This window comes from Muscardinus avellanarius (assembly GCF_963383645.1).
Source record: "Muscardinus avellanarius genome assembly, chromosome: Y".
NCBI lineage: Eukaryota > Metazoa > Chordata > Mammalia > Rodentia > Gliridae > Muscardinus > Muscardinus avellanarius.
Window position 1 is genome coordinate 7391671 of NC_137809.1, and position 22851 is coordinate 7414521.

A 22851-nucleotide genomic window follows, 5' to 3' on the forward strand; every position below is an offset into this window, starting at 1 on the left:
TCCATCTTGAGTTGATTCTTGTGCAGGGTGATAAAGTGGGTTTTATTTTTAATTTTCTGCATATGGTTAACCATTTTTTGCCGACACTGTTGGTTGAAAAGGGTATATATTTTCCAATGTATAGTTTTGGCTCCTTTGTCAAAAATCAATTGGCTGTAAGTGTGCAGATTTGTTTCTGAGTCTTCTATTCTTGCCCATTGGTCTATGTGTTTGTTTTTGTGCCAATATCATGCTGTTTTTATCACTATGGCTTTGTAGTATGGTTTGAAGTCAGATACTGTGATCCTTCTTGCATGATTCTTGTTACTGAAAACTAATTTGGCTATTCTGGGTTTTTGGCTTTTGTTCCAAATAAATTTGAGGACTGAGTTTTCTTTGTTGGTGAAAAGTGTTCTTGGTAATTCATTGGGTATTGTGTTGAATCTTTAGATTGCTTTTGGAAGAAAAGCCATTTTGATGATGTTTACTCTGCCTGTAGAAGAACATGGAAGATATTTTCATTTCCTAAGGTCTTCTCTAATTTTTTTCAGTGTTTTAAAATTTTCTTTATAGAGGTCTTTTACCTCCTTGGTTAGGTTTATTTCTGAGTATTTTATTTTTTGTGGGATATCCTGAGCAGAAATGTGTTCTGGATTTCTTTTGTGGTTTTTTGGTTGGCATGCAGGAAAGCATCTGATCTTTTAGTTTCATTTTGTTTCCAGACACTTTGCTAAATTTGTTGATCAGTTCTGTAAGCTTTTTGGTTGTGTTTGATTGGTCTTTTAAGTAGAGTAACGTGTCTTCTGCAAAGAGTGGCAATTTTAGTCCTTCTTTTCCTATTTGTACTCCTTTGATTTCCTTCTCTCGCCTTATTGGTCTGGTTGGAGTCTCAAGTACTATGTTGAAAAGAAGTGATAATGGACATCCTTGTCCTGTTCTTATTTTTAGTAGTAATTCTTACAGGTTTTTTTTTCCCCATTTAATATGATGTTGGCTATGGACCTATTGTATGGTTTTGAGGTATGTTTCTTCTGCAGTGCTTTTAGCATAAATGTGTTTGGATATTGTTGAATGCTTTCTCAGGGTCTGTTGAAATGGGCATGAGATTTTTGTCTTTGGTCCTCTTTATGTGATGAACTACATGGCTTTTTTTTTTAATAGTTGAAACAGCCTTGCATCCCTGGGATGAACTGTACTTGGTCATGGTGTAATATTTTATTCTCTTGTTGTTTTGAATACATGTTGCTAGTATTTTGTTTAGCAGCTGTGTGTCTGAGTGCAGTAGTGATATAGGCCTGTAGTTTTCCTTCCTTGAGCTGTCTTTATAAGAACAATAGAAACAACAATAAAGAGCCTACCATCAAACAAAAGCCTAGGACCAGATGATTTTTCCAAGTGAATTTTATAAGACCTTTATAGAAGAGCTCAATCTACACTATGAAATAGAAAGAAAAAAAAAGGACTCTCCAAAATACATTCTACGAAGTCCACATCACATTATTATCAAAACCAAATAAAGACATATGAGAGTTATGGTGAGTGTCTGGTTACCAATTACCAGCCCAGATTATAATCTTAATGAACTCTTTCTTATGAAGGGAAAACCTCATCCTTCTTGATAATTTGATTAGCTGGATAAACTTTGTGTTGTTATTGTTTTAAAATAATGAATATGTTGGGTTTTTTTTTTTTTTTTGGTGGTACTAGGGTTTCTGGAAGTCCTTCTACCTCCAGACTACTCTCCCAGACCTATTTTTACATTTGTATTTGGAAACAGGGTCTCTTAGGCCAGCGCAGCTGGCTTCCAACCTGCGGGAATTCCCTGTCTCTGCCTCTCAAGCGCGGGGAAGACAAGCGTGCGCCGCCACGCCCGGCTTTAATATGCTTTTTACATTTTTTTATTTGATATTTGATGCTCCAGGAAGCTCTCATGATGCTCCACCTGCACGAGGGCCCCCACTGACATGTTGCAGACAGCCGCTATGATGATTACAGCAGCTCAAGAGATGGATATGGTGGAGGTCGCGAAAGTTACTCAAGTTACCGTAGTGATATCTACTCAAGCTACCGAAATGATGTCTACTCAAGTGGTCGTGAGCGTGGTGGTAGACAAGAACATGGGCTTCCACTTTCTATGGGTAGGGCATGCCCTGCCCCTGGTGAATCCTATGCTAGTTCCAGGTGTGGGGGTACAAGAGGAGTTTATGGGGGAAGCCGATCCGAAGGAAGACACCGAAGCAGATACCAAAAATAATACCCAAATCGAGACTATCGACATTCAATATTCTTATTGAAGGCTGGGTGTGGTGGCACATGCTGGTAATCCCAGCAACTTGGGAGGCTGGGATAAAAGGATCACAGGATCACAGCCAGCCTCAGCAACCTTGTGATGCCCTCTAACAACTTAGCAAGACCCTGTTTCAAAGTAAGGCATAAAAATATTGGGCTGGAGGTTTAGCTCAGAGAATGACCTCGTTCCAAGTCCCAGTTGTCAATATATACATATGTGTTTATAATATGTGTATATTTGTGATATCCATGTGTTTAAATATATGTTACAGATGTATGTTACCTGTATGTATATATTACATATATTGCATATCTGTGTCCATGTATATGTGTGTGCGTGTGTGTATGTGTGTGTGTATATATACACAATATATATGTAATAAATATATATGTAATAAATATATATGTAATATATATAATATATATTACGTGATTTTAATTTCCTGTCAATTTTGAGTTGTGTTTTCTGTGTACGATAGTGCTTCTCACTTTCTCTAGTCCCAGTCTGGTTGACATGAAACCTATTTTCTGTTTGCCTTGGAAGATTTTTTTATATCTCCATCAGCTCTGAGAGACATCTTGCTGGATAAAGACGTCTTGGCTGGAGATTGTTTTCTCTCAGGATATGGAGGATATTGTCTAGAGTGATTTTTACTGCTTTTACCTGTGAACATGACGTCACCTGGCCTTTTGCTCTTGACCTATTAAAATTTCTTCCTTGACCTCTGTTGGTCATCATTATGTGACATGTGAGGTTCTTCTCTGATCTTGTCTAAATGAGGTTTGGAGCATCTTCTGTATGTAAGTGTCCAGCTGTTTTTCAGGTTTGGGTTGATCTGAAGTGATCCAAGCCATTTGGGTTTCTCTGAGGCGGTTTTTTTAACCCTCCTGGTTATGCTTCTAGGACCTCTTCTTTTTTTTTTTTTGGTGGTACTGGGGTCCCTGGAAGCCCTTCTACCTCCGGGCTATACTTCCAGACCTATTTTTACATTTTATATTTGGAAACAGGGTCTCCTAGGCCAGTGCGTGCGGCTGGCTTCAAACCTGCGCGATCCTCCCGTCTCTGCCTCCCTAGCGCAGGGATTACAAGCGTGCGCCACCATGCTCGGCACTTCTAGGAACTCTTCTATGGCTATTCTTGGGTTTGCTCTTTTAACAGTCTTCCAGATCTCTTGGCATTTTCTGGTCATGGTGAACTGTTTTTTTAGTCGTTGACTGCATGTTCATTTTTGAATTGGCTGTCTTCTAAGAGTGAGGCACTTTTTGCCATGTGGCTGAGTCTGCCAGTGCTGGTTTTCTTTCAAAGTTTCTTTTTAAATTATTTTTTGGGTAGCATTGTGATTTTACATCTCTTTGGGGTACAGAGGGCCAAAAAATACACGCACACAGATTCCGTGCCCTCGATACTGGGTCCTTCCCTATATGTGCCTTGGATAGTGGAATATGGGTAGATTTTTATACATTCATAGCCTTATTTCAATGATGAACACTCTTTATAACGAGCCCCTCTCCTTTGCTAGCCTCCTTCAGTCAGTCACGTGGAGTCTCTGTTCATTATCTGATAATGCCTTTATTTCCAAATATCTCTTTAGCTTCCACGTATAAGAGCAAAGTTACATAGATGTACTCGTTTCTTGAGACTGGGTGCTCTCACCCTCTTGAGTTCCATCCATACTTTTGTAAATGGCAAGATTTTGTTCTTTGTTATGGCTGAGTAGACTTCCATGGTCTGTATATGCCAGTCTTGTGATCCATTCATCTATTGTTGGACACCTGGGGTGGGTGGGGGTTTTCATATTTTGTCCATTGTAAATTGTGCTGCTATGAACAGGGATGTGTAAGTATCATTATGATATTCTGATTTCATTCCCTTTGAAAGGATGCCCAGGAGCACAATTGGTGGATCATATGGTAGTACCATTCCCATTCTTAAGAGGCACCTGCACACTGATCCCCGTACAGGTGTACGAGTTTGTAGTCCCACCAAACAGTGTAACTGGTTTTGATTTTCCCATATTCTATCCGCATTTATTACTATATGTATTCCTGACTATTGCCATTCTAACTGGAGTTAGATGGAATGTCAGTGTCCTTTTGATTTGCATTTCTCTGATTGCAAGTGTAGGCTTTTTCTTTTCCTTTTCTTTTCTTTCCTTTTCTTTCTTTTTTTTTTTTTTTTTTGGTGGTGCTACTGGAGATGGAACCTTTCTACCGCCGGGCTACACTCCCAGACCTATTTTATATTTTTATTTGGAAACAGGGTCTCGGGTCTCTTAAGCCAGCAAGTCTGGCTTCGAGCCTGCACGGTCCTCCTGTCTCCACCTCCCAAGTGTGGGGGAGGTATGAGCAGAAAAGCAGACACAGTCTTTCTCCGAGATATACCCCCAGCCGCACTTTTTATTGTTTATACTTGAAGCAGAGTCTGACCAACTTGTGGAGGGCCTACGTAGCTGAAGCTAGCCTGGAACTTGTGATCCTCCTATCTTGGCCTCCCAAGTACGGGAATTACAGGCGAACAACCACCACACCCAGCTATTGTTGGCGATTTTTATTTCTTCTTTGGAGAAGAGTTTATTCAGTTTGGTTGCCCATTTCTGACCTAGTTATTTGTTCTTTAGCATTACATTTTTTAAGCTCCCCCTGTATATTCTAGATATTAGACCTTTGATTGGTTCTTGGTGGATTCCCTTTGCTGTGCAGAGGCTTTTTAATTCACTAACTAATTCTTGTTTTTAATTTCCGGAGCTTTCAGAGTCTTCTGAAGGAGGTTTCTAAATGTACATATATGTTGGAATGTTAGTCCTACAGCTCACCTAGTAGTTTCAAAATTTCTGGTCTTAATTTCTAGGTCTTTGGACGACCTTGAGTTGGCTTTTGGGCAGGGTGAGAGGGTAAGGGTTAATTCCATTTTTCTCCATATGGATAGCTAGTTTTCCCAACACCATCCTTTGAAAAGGCTCTTCTTTCTCCCGTGTATGCCATCAGTGCCTTTAAAAAAAGATCAAGTGGAGCCGGGCGTGGTGGCGCACGCTTGTGATCCCGCAGCTTTGGAGGGAGAGACAGGAGGATCATGCAGGTTCAAAGCCAGCCGCACTGGCTTAAGAGACTTGTTTCCAAATTTAAAAAGTATAAAATAGGTCTGGGAGTGTAACCCGGAGTTAGAAGGGTTTCCAGCAACACCAGTACCAACAAAATGAATGAATGAATGAATGAATGAATGAATGAATGAATAAAAGAGATCAAGTGGTTATCGATACAGGGCTTTGTTTCTGAGTTTTCTGTTCTGTTCGAACCATTGGTCTGTGTGCCTGCTCTTGTGCTAATACCAGGCTCTTTTTATACTGTCCTTGTACTACAATTTGAAGTCAGGTATTGTGATGCCTGCAAGCAGGGTTCTTATTGCTGAGAATTGTTCTGGCTCTTCCAGGTCTTTTGTTTTGTGTTCCTTAAGAATTCTAGAACGGACTTCTGTAGGTCTATGAAAAAATGGCCATGGTACTTTGATAGGGATAGATAGGGTTGAATGTGTCTACTGAAATTCTTACTTAATTATTATGTCCTGAATTTTCCTCGGAGCCTCTTGGTTCCTGTTCAGGATACTGATCTCTTTGCTGATTATGTCCCTTCATGATATATAGGCTTTTGCCGGGCATGGTGGCACACGCTTGTAATCCCCGCCCTTGTGAGGCAGAGACAGGAGGATCGCGCAGGTTCGAAGTCAGCCTCACTGGCTTAAGAGACCCTGTTTTAAATTTAAAAAAAATATGAAATAGGTCTGGGAGTGTAGCCCAGAAAGTGTTTCTAGGAACCCCGGTACCATAAAAAAAAAATAATAGTAGTAGTAGTAATTGTAATAGTAATAATCATAATAATACTTCTCCAGTCTAACATCTGATGTCTTTGAGCATACCCATAATTATAATTCTAAAATGTTCCGACATTTTCTGCACCTCTAAGTTTGTAATCGCCATGGTTGTATAATTGTGGAAGCTCATTCTTTACTAGCTGGTCATCTTCCTCGTGTTTTCAGGACCCTTTAGTATCTTTATTACATTTTCTGGCTCTCTTTGTGTGGAATTCCTACATCTAACCACCTTCCCTTAACTGTTGTATGCTGTTCTAGAAGTAAATATTCACCGCAAGGTATGCCTTAGGGGGCGCTGGTTGTAGGTAACCTCTGACTGACTGCCGGCCTCTGCATTTTGAGACACACACTTGCTGGTGTGTGGACCTAGGTTGCATTCCCTGGAAACACCCTCCCCCACCCCGTTGCTGTGCTTACTGGGGTCACTTTATGCCCCGTACCCTATGGAGGTCAGGTGGGACCCTGCGCTCCAGAGAGCTCTGTGGTCTGCCTCAGTGTTCTTATCCTAGTGAGACCCCTGCTGTCCTCCTAACAGTGGTCACTTGAGATTCTGCAGGCTATCTATGTCAAGGGCCCAGACTGCACGGACTCGTCCTGTGACTGCAGTACGTTCTTACTAAAGCTGTACTGTTCTTGTATCTCCCCCTCTCCTCATGCTGTCCTGCCTGCACATTACTGGGGGCATGGTGCTCCAGGGCACCTAGGCCTCTGTAAACTCACACACCCTGCAGGTTTGGTATTTTGGGAGACCACTCCCAACCTACCCACTCACCCACAGTTAACCCAGGTTTCTGCTGAGAGTCAGTAATCTCACAGGTGCTGCAAGGTGTATTGGAGCCTCTCAGGATCCTGGTAGGAAGAGTACGTTCTCTCACGGTTCTGGTTCCATCGAGATCTGCTGTGTTCCTCGTAATGATTGCTGGGCAGCCTGGGCGGGCCATCCAGAATGTCCCGGGTGTGGAGAACAGATTACAGTTGGTCTTTGGGTTCTATCCACTGAGTGGATAGGATTGGTTTCTTATTAGTTTCCTGGCATTCTTCTCTGAGGTGTAGGGCAGTGCTCAGAGGTAGTGGGGCATGTTCCCTATACACTGCCATCTTTAAATAGACACTACTGTCAGTAAATGTCGTAGTGTTTTTATATGTGTGAGAGATGGTTGGAACAAAAGTGATAAGTTACTTTATCTGGGGAAAAGAACAAGGTTCTGACCGTTTTCCTTAAGATGTCATATATTTTGTTCTGTATGCCTGAGAGAGAATTTCATGGTGCATATCATATCACATTTTCCTTATCCAGTCATCTTTTGGCAGGTACCCAGGTTGGTTTCATAATTAGCCAATTGTGAATTGAGCGGCTGCACATGGAGAGGGATATGCATGTATCAGTATAGTATTCTAACTTTAATCCTTTTGGAAAGATACCCCTCAGAAGCCTACCTGGGTCATATGTTGATTCCATTCCTACTCTTTTTGAGGAACCTACCTTCTGACCTCTGTGGTGGTTGTACTGATTTGTAGTTTCCTCACAAATGCAAGAGAGTTCCTATTTCCCCACTTCCTTGCTGGCACTTGTTATTTCTATTCTTGACGATTTCCATATTGGAGTCCCATCTAAACTGGAATTCAGATGGACTCTGTGCCATTTTGATTTGCATTTCCCTGGTGGGTAATGAAGCTGAACTTTCTCAAAGTATTTATTGGCCATTTCTGTTTCTTCTTTTGAGAAGTGTCTTGTTCAGTTCAACTGCCCTTTTCTTTCGGGGGGAAAACACATTCTTTAGTGTTAAGTTCCCTTCGTTACGGTTATTTAGGTGTTAGATTTTAGTACTCTATCACGGGAGCGGCTGGCAAAGATTTTCTCCCATTCTGTAGGCTTTGTCCACAGCTATTCTTACTTTTTTGTTGGTTGGTTTGCATTTTTACATTTTATTCTTTCCCCTGGACCAGATATATGCAGTACATTCTCATGTGACATGAGAGGGAGTGACAGGAGCCACAGCTCCTATTCAGCTCTACAGTCATGAGGGTGAAGATTATTAGAAAATACTTCTTTAGCTTTAGCAAAAACAGTACAATGAAGAATGTTGTAATCAGTAAGAATGAAATCAAGTCAGAAAACTTTGAAGAAGTAATCCAGGCGAAAGTTGGGTGAAATAATACCATGAGAAGCAGAGGAGAGCATTTCATAAATGGAAGGGATGTTAAGGAGGGAAATTCGATGACCGAAATGAATTTGGATAGAATCTTAGAAGGAACAACTTCAGAAACACATATATATTGGAGACGAAGAATGCTTTTTCTTCTAAACGTTCTCTCCTTGAAATGATCATGTAATTGTTTTAAAATTAAATGTCCAGTTTCACAAGGAAGAGAGAATTATGGAGGTGGACTGCGCAGAGAGCCCATCTCTTCGCGGAGAGATGACTACATGTCACCAAGAGATGATGATTACTCCGCTCAAGATGGGTAAAGGAATCGGTTGATTAAAAGTTAAATATTTTAAACTAAATAATTTAATGAAATTTAATTTACATTCAACACAGCACGTATTCTGATCTAGCGCCAAAACATGGAACATTTTTTTGAAGCCTCTACGCTGGAATCAAACCATACTTTGAGGTTTTTTTTATTTATTTGCTTATTTGTTTGTGTATGTTTGGCAGTACTGGGGATGGAACCCAGGGGCATTCTACCCCCGAGCTACACCTCAAGCCCTATTGTTTATTCTTTGTTTTGCCATAAAGCGTCTCGCTGGGTAGCAAAGAAGCAGCTGAGGCTGTCAGCGAACTGTGATTCTCTGCGCTCAGGTCTCAGGATGCTGAGATTAAAAACCTGTGCCACCACATCCTGCAACAGTGAGGATTTATGTATCAGTCCTTTTCCTTAACATAATATTTGCAAGCTTTAAACATATGACGGCATGCATAAAGAGTCCTTGTACTTTATGGCTTACCATCCCAACGTTTGTATTTTAACACAGTTTACCCAAACACTTGCTGTGGTTACCTCTAGCACAGGTAACCAAATACAACTCATCTATTTGTAAATAGATGAGTACATTTTTTAAAACTATTCTGGGCCTGAGGGAATGGAATTGCTGGGTTATAGTGACACATTACACACCTGCAGGTTTTCCATAGGCAGAACTCCAGGATTTTTCTTTGTACGTGCTCCTCAAAAGTTAGTATCCTCAGATGGCACGGCGGCTCACGCCTGTAATCTCAGTACTTGGGCGGCTGAGACAGGAGGATTGCGGGTTCAAGGCCAGCCTCAGCAACCTAGCGAGACTCACAAACGACCTAGAGTGGTCCTGGTTAAGAAAAAAAAAAAAAAAGCAGCAAAATGAACATAGTGGGCGTGCTGGTGCACACTTGTAATCCCAGTGCTTGGGAGGCTGAAACAGGAGGACCGCGGTTCAAGGCCGGCCTCAGCTACTTAGTGATGCCCTCTGCAACGTAGTGAGACCCCGTTTCAAAATAAAGAAGAAAAGAAAAGGCTGAAGCTATAGCTCAGAGGTAGAATGAGCCTGGGTTCAATCTCCAGTACCACCCACCAAAAAAAAAAAAAAAAAAAAGAACAAGGTCTGGGTTATAGCTCGGAGGTAGAGTGCTCCTGAGAGAAATTCCCAATACCAAAAAATAAATAAATACTAGAGTTGATATTGTCTGAAGCCAGTCCTCTGTGGAAATTGTAATGTATATACGCAGTGTTTTTGTTTGATTTGAGTTTTATTTTCTTTGAATACTAGTGATAATTGTATTACAGCCTTAGGTTTACCCAATTTGTAGAAGTAATCTACTCAAGTATTTTGCTCATCTTTTAAAGTTTCTTATGTTTAGTTAATATTAATTATTATTGAACACAACATTATTTTTCATTTTGTGCCTTAAGTTATTCAAGCCGAGTCTATTCAAGTTCCAGAGACACCAAGGATTATGTTCAACCGGCTAGAGACTATGCATACCGTGATTATGGCCATTATAGTTCTCGGGATGAACGTTACTCTAAAGGCTATAGGTACGTTAAGTTTTATTTTTTTACCCAACAGATTACTTGAATTGTTTGTTTCCATTGAACTAAAGGTTTGCTTGTTGTAATTTAGTGATCGTGACGTCTATGGAGCAGATCGTGATAGGACTTATTCTGATCTTCCAAGGCTCTTACAGAGATACATATGAGAGTTATGGTTAGTGTCTGGTTACCAATTACCAGCCCAGATTATAATCTTAATGAACTCTTTCTTATGAAGGGAAAACATCATCCTTCTTAACAATTTGATTAGCTGGATAAACTTTGTGTTGTTATTGTTTTAAAATAATGAATACTTATTGGGTTGTTTTTTTTTTTTGGAGGTACTGGGGTTCCTGGAAACCCTTCTATCTCCAGGCTACACTCCCAGACCTATTTTTACATTTGTATTTGGAAACAGGGTCTCCTAAGCCAGCGTGCGTGGCTGGCTTCGAACCTGCGCGATCCTCCTGTCTCTGCCTTCCAACCACGGGGATTACAATTGTGCGCCCCCACGCAGGCTGAATACTTGTCTTTAAGAGTAAACTGGCAGTATTATTTTTCCAGTTTGAAAAAAATTGTTAGAACACGTGAACATGGAATGTTCAAGAGTAAGAAACATAGAAACAAAATGCTCAATCCTCATTTCAGCCCATTTTCAGGAAATAAAGACAGTTTTCCAAGTTATTTAATATACTTGTTTGTGGGGGGTACTGGGGTTCCTGCAAGCCCTTCTAACCTCTAGGCTACACTCCCAGACCTCGTATGTATGTATGTATGTATGTATGTATGTATGTATGTATGTATGTATATATATATATATATATATATTTTTTTTTTTTTTTTTTTTTAATTTGGAAGCAGGGTCTCTTAGGCCAGCACAGCTGGCTTCCAAACTGCGGGAATCCCCTGTCTCCGCCTCTCAAGCGCGGGGATGACAAGCGTGCGCCGCCACGCCCGGCTTTAGTATGCTTTTTACATTTTTTTATTTGATATTTGATGCTCCAGGAAGCTCCCGTGATGCTCCACCTGCACGAGGGTCCCCACTGACTTATGTTGCAGACAGCCGCTATGATGATTACAGCAGCTCAAGAGATGGATATGGTGGAGGTCGCGAAAGTTACTCAAGTTACCGAAGTGATATCTACTCAAGCTACCGAAATGATGTCTACTCAAGTGGTCGTGAGCGTGGTGGTAGACAAGAACGTGGGCTTCCACTTTTTTTGGGTAGGGCATGCCCTGCCCCTCGTGAATCCTATGCTAGTTCCAGGTGTGGGGTACAAGAGGAGTTTATGGGGGAAGCCGATCCGAAGGAGGACACCGAAGCAGATACCAAAAATAATACCCAAGTTTAGTTACACTAAACTACTTGGCCGAAAGAAAAATAAAATGCCACTCTCCATGTTACTTGAGCACTACAGAGAGAAATATGTTGTTTCTTATGGTTGGGTCATATATTAACTTTCTTTCCATGAAATACTTTAGATTCTAAGATGAAAAAGTAAAACTGTTCAAAGTATTTCTATCCTTGTTGGGCAAAAAGTAAAATTGTTCAAAGTACTTCTATACTTGTTAGACAAAACTAAAATTGTTTGAAGGAATACTACCCTTGTTAGACAAACATTGAAATTGTTCAACGTAATTTTATACTGTTAGGCAAGAATTGAAATTGTTCAAAGTAATTCTGTACTTGTTAGACAGAAAGTAAAGTTGTTCAGAGTAATTCTGTACTTACTGGACAAAAAGTCCAATTGTTCAAAGTCATTGTTTAAAGTAATCCTATACCTGTTAGACGGTAAGTAAAAGTGTTTGAAGCAATTCTATACTTGTTAGGCAAAAAAGTAGAAGTTCCCAGTTTGGATTAAATATTTGTATTATAAAGTTTGAGAATAAAGATGGTGAAGGAAATGACATTTGCTATCTGAGTGTGTATGTGGGAAAGGAGGGGGGTAACTGCGGATTGGACCCCAGAGGTGTTAAATGTCCTAAGGACATCCTCAGCCCTATTTTGTTGTTGTTGTTTGTTTATGAAATAGGGTCTCTCTACATTGCCCAGCCTGGCCTGAAACTTAGGATCCTTCTATTTCAGCCTCCCAAGTACTGGGCATTATAGGTGTGTGCCACCCTATTATATGTTTTTGTTTTTATGTTTTGACCAGATACACAAGCTTAAGATCACATTTGATTGGAAGACAAATTGCGCTCTTGTTTAAATTTTACCTTTATGCCTCGAAGCCTAAATCTTTATACGGTTAGGCTCATAGTCTAGCAAGTTTTATATGTTCTCTAGTTCATCAGACAAGACAGCCAAATAAACCCAAGTTTGCCTTTAAATATTTAGGGGTGCAACAAAGCCTGCAACACGGAATCTGGTCAGAAATTTGTTTTAAGAAATATGGCGTAGCTGGGTGTGGTGGCGCCCACGCTTGTAATCCCCGCGCTTAGGAGGTGGAGACAGGAGGATCACGCTGGTTCGGAGCCAGCCACGCTAGGGGAATCAGCTTGAGCCCAGGAACATTCTAGCTCTGAACCTCTGACCTATACCCCCAGCTTGCTTTTACTTTGTTGTTGTTGTGTTGTTGTGTTGTTGTTGTTGTTGTTGTTGTTGTTGTTGTTGTTGTTTAAACAGGATCTTGCTGTGTTGCACAGGGCCTCACAAGTGTGCTGAAGCTGACCAGGAGCCTGTGATCCTTCTGTCTCAGCCTTCCAAGTTCTGGGATTACAAGCATGCACCACCATGCCCGGCACAAGATGGAATTTTAAATTTAGGTAAAGATCAGTAGCAACGCCATTAACATTAACGTTTTAACATTTAAACACCGAGTTCTTTTGGAATATTAATGTGTAACTACTAAGGAAAGATTGTTAAATCTATGAAAAACTTGGAAGCTAAAAGTTTAGTTGAAGTATCTCAAATGCAAAGCCAGTAAAGATGAAGATTAAGCTGCAGTTTTGGGGTTTAATCAAAACCGAACCTTCCTGTGCATCCTAACTAAATAAAGATGCGCAAAACGGCAACAGTTAAAGAGGTCCCTGTGTATGCATTAGGGCAGAAATCTGTAGTTGCATAGAGAAACATAAGCCTATACAGTCCCAGTTACAGAGAAAAGCACAATTTTCCTTCATGGCAACTGTGTGGGGAGGTACATGTATTTTATCAGCATCCCCCATTGTGTACTTTTGAAGAAAACAGGTGCCTGACCTACCTAGCAATTGCTAGTGATTGCTGGAGGTTCATATTTTAATGAGGGCAAGGGCTACCTCTTTTGAACCAGCCAGAAGAGGCAGAGGTTCTTTCTTTCTTTTTCTTTATTTCTTCTCCTTTCTCCTCCTCCTCCTGTCTCAGCCTCCCAAGCACGTGGATTACAAACATGCGTCACCACGTGGGCCTGGCGAGGCAGGGTTTCTGATGAATGTTAACCTCTCAAAACACGGTTAACCTCCGTGCTTGGACATGCACAGTCCATACAAAAATTTAGGACCTGAGCACTCCACTGGCCCACCATCCTTGCATAAGGAACTCCTGGTTGCAGGTGGAGAAGCCATTTACCCCTCACTCCACATTTGTCAAACACAGAAAACAAAAGCAAAATCAACAACAACCCAGGCAACTCTTAGGTATGAAAGCCTGGGTTTGTTTACATGGTGAATTCTTTCCAGTGCTTGAGGATCCTGCAGATGATTGACTAGTTCTAGGAGCTGAGAGTTCACGGGTATTGGAGGAAAGCCAAATGTTGGAACTTAATTCCCCTCTGAAAAGTATGGATCACGTGTACATGCACAATTGTGCACGGTCAGAGCGATAGAGGGATGAATGTCACTGCCTGTACAAGAGGACTGTCACTGCCTATTTGAAGACTGAGATCTGTGATTAAAGCAGCATTTGCCCTGAGGAGACTAAATTTGTGCCCGATGGTCAACCTTCACCCCAGATACATCGTGAAATTATTGGAGCAGTCCCCTGGGACTCAGAAAAGAGGGACATCATCAGGGTTAAGAGGGGCTCTGCAAAAAGGTGGTAGAAAATAGCACAGAGCGAACTTCTTTAGGGCGGGTTTACAGTCACAGAGGCACTTGTGTGTAGAGGAAGAAGGCTGAGGGTGGCTGTAGAAGACATGTTCTGAAGATACAGTGAAGCTTCAGTGACATGCAGCACAGCCGTCTTGTCAGTGCCGCAGAGACATCACCTTCAGCAGGAAAAAGAATGCATGTAGTATCCATTGTGAAAATAGTCCTATGCCTCCTAGTCCCCTAGAGAAACTGAGAGCTCAGTTTGTGCACTCTTTTTCCCGGGAACCAGAAATACTGGCTTTTCAACACTGCGTCACGTGCCTGCTCAAAGGACCTATTCTCTCCTGGCTTTCTACTTACTACCCAAGGTAGTGGTACAGAGCTTATGAGCCAGACAGAGGTCCTTGTCCTCCCTAATGACCTGGAAGGGAAAGTGAGAGAAAGGTCAACTTTCAGTCTCCATGTGCCAGCATCCAGTGAGCAAACACAAAAGGAGTCAAAAGAACTGCTAGCACTCAGTAGCTTCTTTGCCATACTCCAGCAGCCAAACTCCACGCCCTCAAGTGTGAATGTCTCCCACCCAGGAGAGTTTATGAGGCAAGTGTCCATTCTAGGCAAGCTGGCAGAAGAACAGAGGTTCGATGCACGGCAGATGAGTGATCGTGAGAGAGTGTGTGGTGTGTGTGAGCAGGGCATGCGTGTAATGTATGTAACATATATACATTTATACTGCACGTCTCCCAACCTTCTGTCTCCGTAGAAGGGAGACGGGGGTGGGGAGAGGGAGGGAGGGGAGGGATAAAGAGACACGGAGAGCGCGTGTGCACGCGCCCATGCACGCACGCGGGCACACACACTGGCTTAAATGGCAGAGTCTCTTGAGGGCGATGTGGTGGCAGCTTCTGGTCCAGGGCCATCCCAAGGCTCTTTCAGTGGCACTGTAGAAAGACACGGATTGTGTCTGCAGGGACACCGGGAGGGGCCCTGGCTAGCATTCTGTTGCCCCTGAACGCCTGTACACATGCCCGGGAGTATGATGATTCTTGTTCACCCTTCATTCCTGAGTTTATGGAATGCTTTACTGCCTGACCACTTTTATTCCAAGGGTACTCAGGAGTCCCCCTGTGTGGGTGAAAGGTGGAGGAGACCAGCTCCAGCTCCAAGAAGGTATGACACTGAAAGTAGAAAGTCCCAGGCCGAGTGGACTGGAGCCCCCTCATCCATTAGCCCTTTGGCCCAGCTGCCCTGGACTCATCTACACTGGGTTGGGCAAACACAGGGCCCCATTCCTGTGTCTACATGCTTGTGCTGCCGAGATCCTTACTAGTTTGTGCAGTGTCCTCTGGTCTGTCAGTTCTTTGGTCCAGCTTTCTCTGGGGTAAACATTGACGATTCTGGTAAACATCTCCCCGGGAATTCCATAGTGAACCGCGATGCTTAGCCAGCCCGCCCATGAGCTACTTCTGCTCTCCATCTCCCAAACGTGGAGGCCTCAGCAAGCCAGCTATCTGTGTTGGTGTTCCCCTTGGCCCACAAGGTACACAGGATAAAAGGTTGGAGGGGATGGTTTATAACAGTGGCCCATGAATCCGCAGGGCAAGCAATGCTGATGGAGGGAGTTAGATTTGAACTAAGGGAGAGGTAAGGCAACCTCACCTCTCACACACCACACATTCAGGTGCAACAATGGAAGGGCCAGTGTGGGAATCCGCCCTGTGGGAGGACCGTAAAGGGGGTCTCTGAATTAGCGTCCAGCTTTTCTCTGGTTGCCCTGTGAAGGGGTGAAATCGGAGTCCTCTGTGGCTTCCCTCAGCGACATCGCTGTTTGTCTTCTTTGCCTCTGTCTTCCTCATAGTAAAAGGATGCATCCAAGCTCTTACTTTTGAGAGCCAAGGACTCGGAAAAACACCTTGGTTCACGGGCATCAAGGGGTTTCAGCTGGAGAAAAGGTGTGAGGTCACCGTCACCTGTCAACCTGCCCCACGCAGGTGTTGGGGGAGAAATTGAGAGTGGCTGCAGCAGGACACGCCCCCGAGACTGGCATGGCCAGAACAATGTTAAAATTTAAAATTAAATCGCCACTGAATTTTGAAATTGCGGGGCGGAGAAGACAGCAGAGGGAGAGAAATACAAAACCATAGTGAGTGAAAGTGACACGGCGACAGACTCAAGGAGAGAAAGTCAGCGAGGGAAAGAGAGAGGAAGAGGGAGACAAGTCGGGCAAACACAAATGCAGTATGACCACTGGAAGGGTGAGTCATCCTAACGCTTGATCTTCCTAGGGAGAAGACTTCCACAGAGGGATGGTTGTGCCCTGGCAGGAGGCCAAGTCTCCCAACACCTGCAGGGTGTTGGGCCAAGTCTCCCAGCAACCTGGGGAGGTGACTGCAGCCGTGCAGAATGAACCAAAGGCTATGTCGCTGGGTGCGGGAGGCAAGGTCAGTTGACAGCATGGACACTGACTTAACACCACATCCACACACTGTGCCTTTAGTGGGACCTGGCAGGAGGAAGACTGCCAGTGGGTCCCAGGTTTGGGCTCCACCAAGATCTCAGTAAGCTGCATCGGTCCGGGTGGTCCCCAGGACCCGCACTGGCCCTGGAGCCTACAGAGGGCAGCAACAGGCTCTGTGCCTCATGCGTGAACCCCAGTGTACACCTCCCTTCCCTGTAGCGCAGGTCTGAGGAGGAAGTGGGGGTGACAGAGTTTCCAGGCAGGCAGAGACACTTAGATGGGGTGAGGACACTTTTCAAGCTGCCCTCCCTTTCCAGTGTAAGAGGCAGCACCTTCCTAACAGCCTACACCAGAGGTAGGAGCGAGCCCACTGTGAGTTCACAGGTGACTACTTTGCGCATCAGCCCCACACAAGTCCCCCACCGCCCCCGCCCACGGGCCATGTCTCCAGAAGATCCCTGCTGTTGTCCACTATGGGGGATCCTACCAACTGCTGTGGATGGCCCATAGCTGCCTGTGTCCCTCAAGAGGAACACCTAAGAGCTAAAAACACTGCTCTGCAACCCGTGTGGAGCAACTGAGAACAGCATTCAGAGCTGGTCCTCAGAGCCACCCTTTTGGCAGTAGCGGTAGCGGTCTTGCACCCAGGTTCCTGGGGCGGAGGGCCATCGCCTCTCCAGGAAAGCCTGAAGGGCAGCCTGGTGCTGTTGGGGTTCAAGGCCAAGCAGTCAGGTACTTGCCACCACCTCAACTTCCAAGGGTCTGTGTGGTAGCATGGGGGGCCCCACCACTCCCCACAGTGTGCGGGGATGTTTGAGCAGGGATCACCGAGATCACGGGGAGAATGTCGGCCGCAGAGCATCCCAGAGGGACCTGCAGAGGGTGGACACACCCTCGGCTAACCTGGAGAGGAATGTGTCTGGGCTTCCACAGCAATCTCCACCCGCACGCGAGCTGTAGCTGAGTAAACACCTTACCGCGTGGCAGGTGTTTCCGGGACCGACCGGCTGCGTGCTCAGGAAGGAGCCTGCCAAATGTTTCTCGGGGCTAACATTTTGCCACTGCTCTCTCTGTCCCAGGGCTTGCCCTTAACACAGTTTGCTGCTGCTCTGTACCAGGAGAGGGACCCATCCCAGAGAAGGGTCTGGGCTGGGGGTGGCCATCTGGCAGGAGGAGACATCTTTGTTACCATACGTCATGAGGAGAAACACCCTGGCGATGCTCATTCGGAACTGCACCAGTTAGGGCACTGCGTGCATCCAGTGTCGGCTGAGCTACAAATCTGAGGCCAGTCCACTTGGAGGTAAGGAGCAAGGGTAGTATTTGCCGGCCTGGGCAGCAACGGGAGCGATAACCCACTGGGTTGAAAGCGACAGAGCTTGGCACAGGGTGCGTTTGATCTGTGCCCCCACCCTCCCTGTCTGTGCCTTCTGTGCCAGTGGCATGCAAAAGTACCTTCCCAGCACCACCCAGGAAGTTTCCAGGGGTCCACACCGCCCACGATGGGATGGAATCGGCTTCTTCTCGGAAACAGCCGCTCTGCCCAATTATCGACAACAGAGAGAAAGAAGTCTCCCCCACCCCACACCCACACCGGAAACAACCCAATCCACCCTGTCGTCAGTCTCCCCCTGCTTCAAAGATAGTGGCCCGCTTATAATTCCCTTTACAATTGCTGGGGCTGTCCGCCCGTCTGTGAAACTGACAGGATTCCCGTACCCCGGTGTGCACAGGGTGGGAGCAGAACCCAAGACGGGGAGAGAATCCACCGGGGGAAGGAAGGGGTCGAGATGGGCGCGGGGCCCAGTCCCTTTTTTCCATCCTCCAGGTTAAGCCGTCAGACTCTTACTAGGCAGACAGCCCATGGCTGCAGCACTTGTCTCAGGTGGTTTGGATTTATTCACACAATCTTCCACTACCAATCACCCAGGCATAGCAAGGCAGTTGGTAAGCTTTATTTCCCTCCCTCTGAAAATGTGACATGCAGGATATCTATCTCTTCCTTCTTGAGATACTTCGAAGTTCCTGGTGAAGGTCAAGGTCAGGTATATCCCAGAGATTCACGCCGGTCATCTGGAAGGCTGGAGTTCATGCATACGCCTACGCAAAGACAGGCACAAAACAAGCAAATGGACACACACACACGCGCGCGCACACGAGGAGACAGAAGATGTAAGGAACACTGTGTGTCTTTGCACCCTACCAGCGTTTGCATTCTGAAGCCCTCACCGGATATACCATCCCTCACCATTTGGTAGCGCTGACACCTCTCCCAAATGAAAATGATTCCCTTTACAACTGAGGGGGCTGTCCGCCCGTCTGTGAAACTGACAGGGTTCTTGGGACCATGTGGGGAAGCCTTGGAATGTGGCCACAGAAACGGGTGGCACAGGGTGACAGAGAGCCCCTCACGCATGGTCTGTACCCCGGTGTGCACAGGGTGAGAGAAGAACCCAGGAGAGGAGAAGGAAGGGGTTGTGGGGGTGGGCTCGGGAGTGAGTTATGGAAAAAGTATTCATAGCACCTTCAGCCCAGCCTCTTTCCCAGTACAGGGACATTCACCTTTCTCAAGAGGTAAGAGGACCCCCCCACCCCGTCCTAAATACTCGGTGTCCTATGCAGTTGTTCAAAGGCCGAATTTTCCCACGGGTTGACAGGAACCAGTTAACAGGTTCCACAGCTGGATGCTCACCTGGCTCTGAAGCTCCATCCCCTCTCCGGGTGTTGTCTTTCCCAAGGTAGTAATGCAGGGGTTTGAGCCACAGGTCCTCAACGATGACCTGGGAGGGGAAGCAGGACAGGTTAGTTCATGACGCAGACCCCTTTCCCAGCAAAAGGGAAACCCACAAAGGTCACTGCTGAAGTGGCCCAGAGGGCCCCACCTCAGCAATCCTGTTGGAGTCTGGGCAGTTGTGGGCACACAGCCAGGTGAAGAAGGTCAGGCCCTCAGAGTCCTGAGAGAAGCTGGTCCCTGCACCCTCACAACCCGACAGAGGATGGATTGTGGTGGAACGAAAGGCCTCATATCCTGGAGGAATTGAAGAATGTCAGGCTACGGCTACGTCACCCTCTGTGCAGCCCACTTCACCCAGAGACAACCCCTGCTATCAGGAAGACCCTGCTTACCAGTGATGCTGAGTATATACTCCTTAATGAGCACTTCGTTCTGAAAGTAGGGGTTGTCCCGAAAGAAAAATATTATCCTGCAGAAGGTCTGGGGAAGGCTGAGTTCTTCCACCTGCCAGGCCATGAAAAAGGGCCAGGTGGAGTCTTGTCTAAGGTGTGCTGAGTGAACCTGCGCACTGGCTAGGATCAGCTGCCCCTCCCACCTTTCTCTCTGAACCCCCCCCTCCTCCGAGCCTCTCCCCAGAGTAACTCCGGGACTGACCTCCAAACTCAACAGGTAGCCAAGTAAGTCTTCATCTTTATGGCTGATGATGGCTGACAGCTGGGGGTGGTGCACCAACTGCTATAGGTCAAGGAGCTAGGAGAAACGGAACCAGACGAGAGAGCGAGGAGAGTGTGGGGCAGGGAACCTCCCCGGAGGTGCGCAGGCATTCTACACTGGCCCACCCTGATGATGGGCCCTGCTGGCCTTTCCACATGCACCCTCGGGTCTGGGGTCTACAGGGGCTCCTGGGTGTATGCAAAACTGCCTGCCTGCACTGGCTTGGGGATGGGCTGCTAATGGAGGCTTCCTCAGCCCTACTTGGTTTTTACATGCTACGCCATCCGTCCCAAAAGGAAGGATGTGTGTGTGTGTGTGTGTGTGTGTGTGTGTGTGTGTGTGTGTGTGTGAGAAAGAGAGAGAGAGAGAGGGAGGGAGGGAGGGAGGGAGGGAGGGAGGGAGCCCGCGCGCGCGCAGATGCAGGTGGCTCCCCCACTTCTAAGGCCTGGTGGCTGTGTCTAGCAGTCTGTTAGAGGGGGCTGCCCCACCCAAAAGAATTCCAGGAAAAGAATGCCTTCCAATGTTTGCAGAGTGAAGGGTCCTTTTTGAGCCCTACTTGCCTTTCCTTGCTGATCTTCTTCCCAGCTCTTACACCTGCCTCCTTTTGTGCTAACTACCGGGCCACATCTATGCAGTGTGTCCTCATTATTCCACCAGATTGGTCTCGGCCTTTTACTACCCCCCACCGATCCGCATGTCCCTGGCTCTCCCCTCCCACCTTCCCACAGCCCTGCTCCTTCTGGAGCTCCAGATCCCTTCCTCCTCTTCGCTGCCCCCTGAGCGAACACCGGTTAAGGATACCGCTGCAGCCCAGAAGCCGGGGATGCTCTGGATGACATCCCTTCTGCGGTCAAAGACCAATCTGCGGCTTCGCGCCACCTTTCTTCTTAGCCTTTCCAATGCACCTCTCGCCCGAGCGGTCACAAAGCTGAGCTCCAACTGCAGGATTTCCAGCCGCTCCATTTTGGGCCTGCGCTTTGATAGCTTCCGCCGGGTGGGTGCCGGTGCCTGGGGATCCTCCTGTTGCGGTGGGTCCTGAGTCTCTACCTCCACCTCCTCCATTACTTCCCACAGCCGCAGCACGACCTCCTCCCCGCTGGCCGCCCCCTCTCTGCAAGGGGAGGCCTCAGGGCGCAACACAACCTCCATGTCCACGGGGGACACACAGGCTTCCGCCCCCTCCCCCTCCCTGCCGCCAGCTACCCTCTGCTGCGCCCGGGCCCTGGGGGAAGCGGACCGTGGGGGCGGTTCCCCCGGAAACACAGGGGTCGCCACCGCCTCAAGGCCCCTGTGCAGACCCTGGAGCTGCGGGGCTGCCGGGGCCGCCCGGCCCTCCCCGCCCGCTCCCCTACTGGCCATGGCGCGCGTGGCCCCCGGCACCGACAGCGGTGGCGGGGACGACCCTCCGGACGCCGGCGTGTCTGCAGTGGGAGGGCTGCGGGCCTGGCGAGAGCGCTACCCTGCGCATGTGCCCAGGCGCCCCCTGGGGCGGGCGGGAAGCTCAGAAGGCCACCTGCGCGCGCACTCCCTCCGGCCCCGCCCCTCCACCCCCTCCCGCCACCGGGGGCGGTCCAACACGCAGCCCCGCCCTCCGCCTGTCAGTCAGAACCCAGCGCCCCAGACTGTGGGCACCGTGCCCCTGGGCCTCTGGGCCCGGCGGCCCTCGGCCCTTCCGTGCGTGCTATGGGACCCTGGGCAAGCCCCACTCCCTACTCAAGTGTCCGTGAGCTAGGTCACACAGTGAGCTGCCCGACCACCGCCCCCTATTGAGGGACCAGACCCTGAGGTGTCAGGAGAAACCCTGGCCCGGAGGACGAAGACCCCCACCCCCACCAGTGGCCAGGCTTACTCCTACAGCCCATGCCTTGTCCTCAGGTGTACGCACAGGAAAAACAACTCCCTCCTGTTTATTGCTCTCTCCCTGCTGGTGCACAAACATGGCACATGCTCCATTATGAGGTCGAATGCCCGCCTCCTCCCTCGGCACTGACACTGTCTCTCTCCAGTCTCCAGAAGCAGGGAGGCACTTCACATCACCCGCCAGCAAAGGTCCCACGGGATTCCTGGGGGGGGGGGCGTGTGGATGATCCGCACACGGGGGTGGTAGCTTCCTCATGGAAACAGCACGTCTTCCTGTACCTGGCACACAGAGGTTCGAGAGGCACACATGAGCAATCAAACAGGCAGGTACCTTCACGGCTCTGAACGACAATTTGCCTATGAGTGTGTGTGAGAGAGACACAGAGCCAGAGGGAAAGAGGGGCAGGGACACACACGCACACGTACAGTGTGACGACGGTGAGTGTGTAGGTACAGCATAGCAAAGACCCGCGTGTGTCCTCTCATTAGTTCCCGCCCTGTCAGACTCTGTTGCCCCGAAGAGACCTCGTGAAGGTTTGCGCCTGCCACCTCAGCCCCCACCGCGCGCCCCCCACCCACCCACCCACCCAGCGGTCAGGAACCTTACTCCAGCTTCCTCGTACAACTACGGCATGAACCCCGCTGACCCACTAGACAAGGCTCAGAGCGCCACGCGCAGGCTCTAGCGAGGTGGACACGGAAAAGGAAAGATGGGAAATGGACACCTTCCGGGGGTCAGGGAGGGGGGAGTAGACGGGAGAGGAGAGGGGACGGGCTCCTGAGGGTGCTTAAGAAAGCCCTGTCATGGAGACACCGGGAGGCTGCAGTGACGTGCAACGTCGGCCCTTGGTGGGCGGCCAGGGTCCGGTACTGCCACGTCCAGGAGGTCGGAGTCTCTCCACAGACTCTGCACTGACGGCTTTGCTTTGTGCGACC

General features: G+C 47.2%; 1 protein-coding gene across 1 annotated transcript; it reads right to left on the minus strand.

Moving 5' to 3' along the window:
* Nucleotides 1–17197: 17197 nt before the first annotated feature.
* Nucleotides 17198–21414, minus strand: LOC308279527 (testis-specific Y-encoded protein 10-like; the record flags this gene model as incomplete). Its single annotated transcript, XM_080719653.1, has 7 exons — nt 17198–17311; nt 18063–18146; nt 19214–19387; nt 19490–19635; nt 19734–19845; nt 19996–20076; nt 20782–21414. 7 exons carry the CDS (start codon nt 21412–21414, stop codon nt 17198–17200), a joined length of 1344 nt encoding a protein of 447 aa, XP_080575779.1.
* Nucleotides 21415–22851: the final 1437 nt, after the last annotated feature.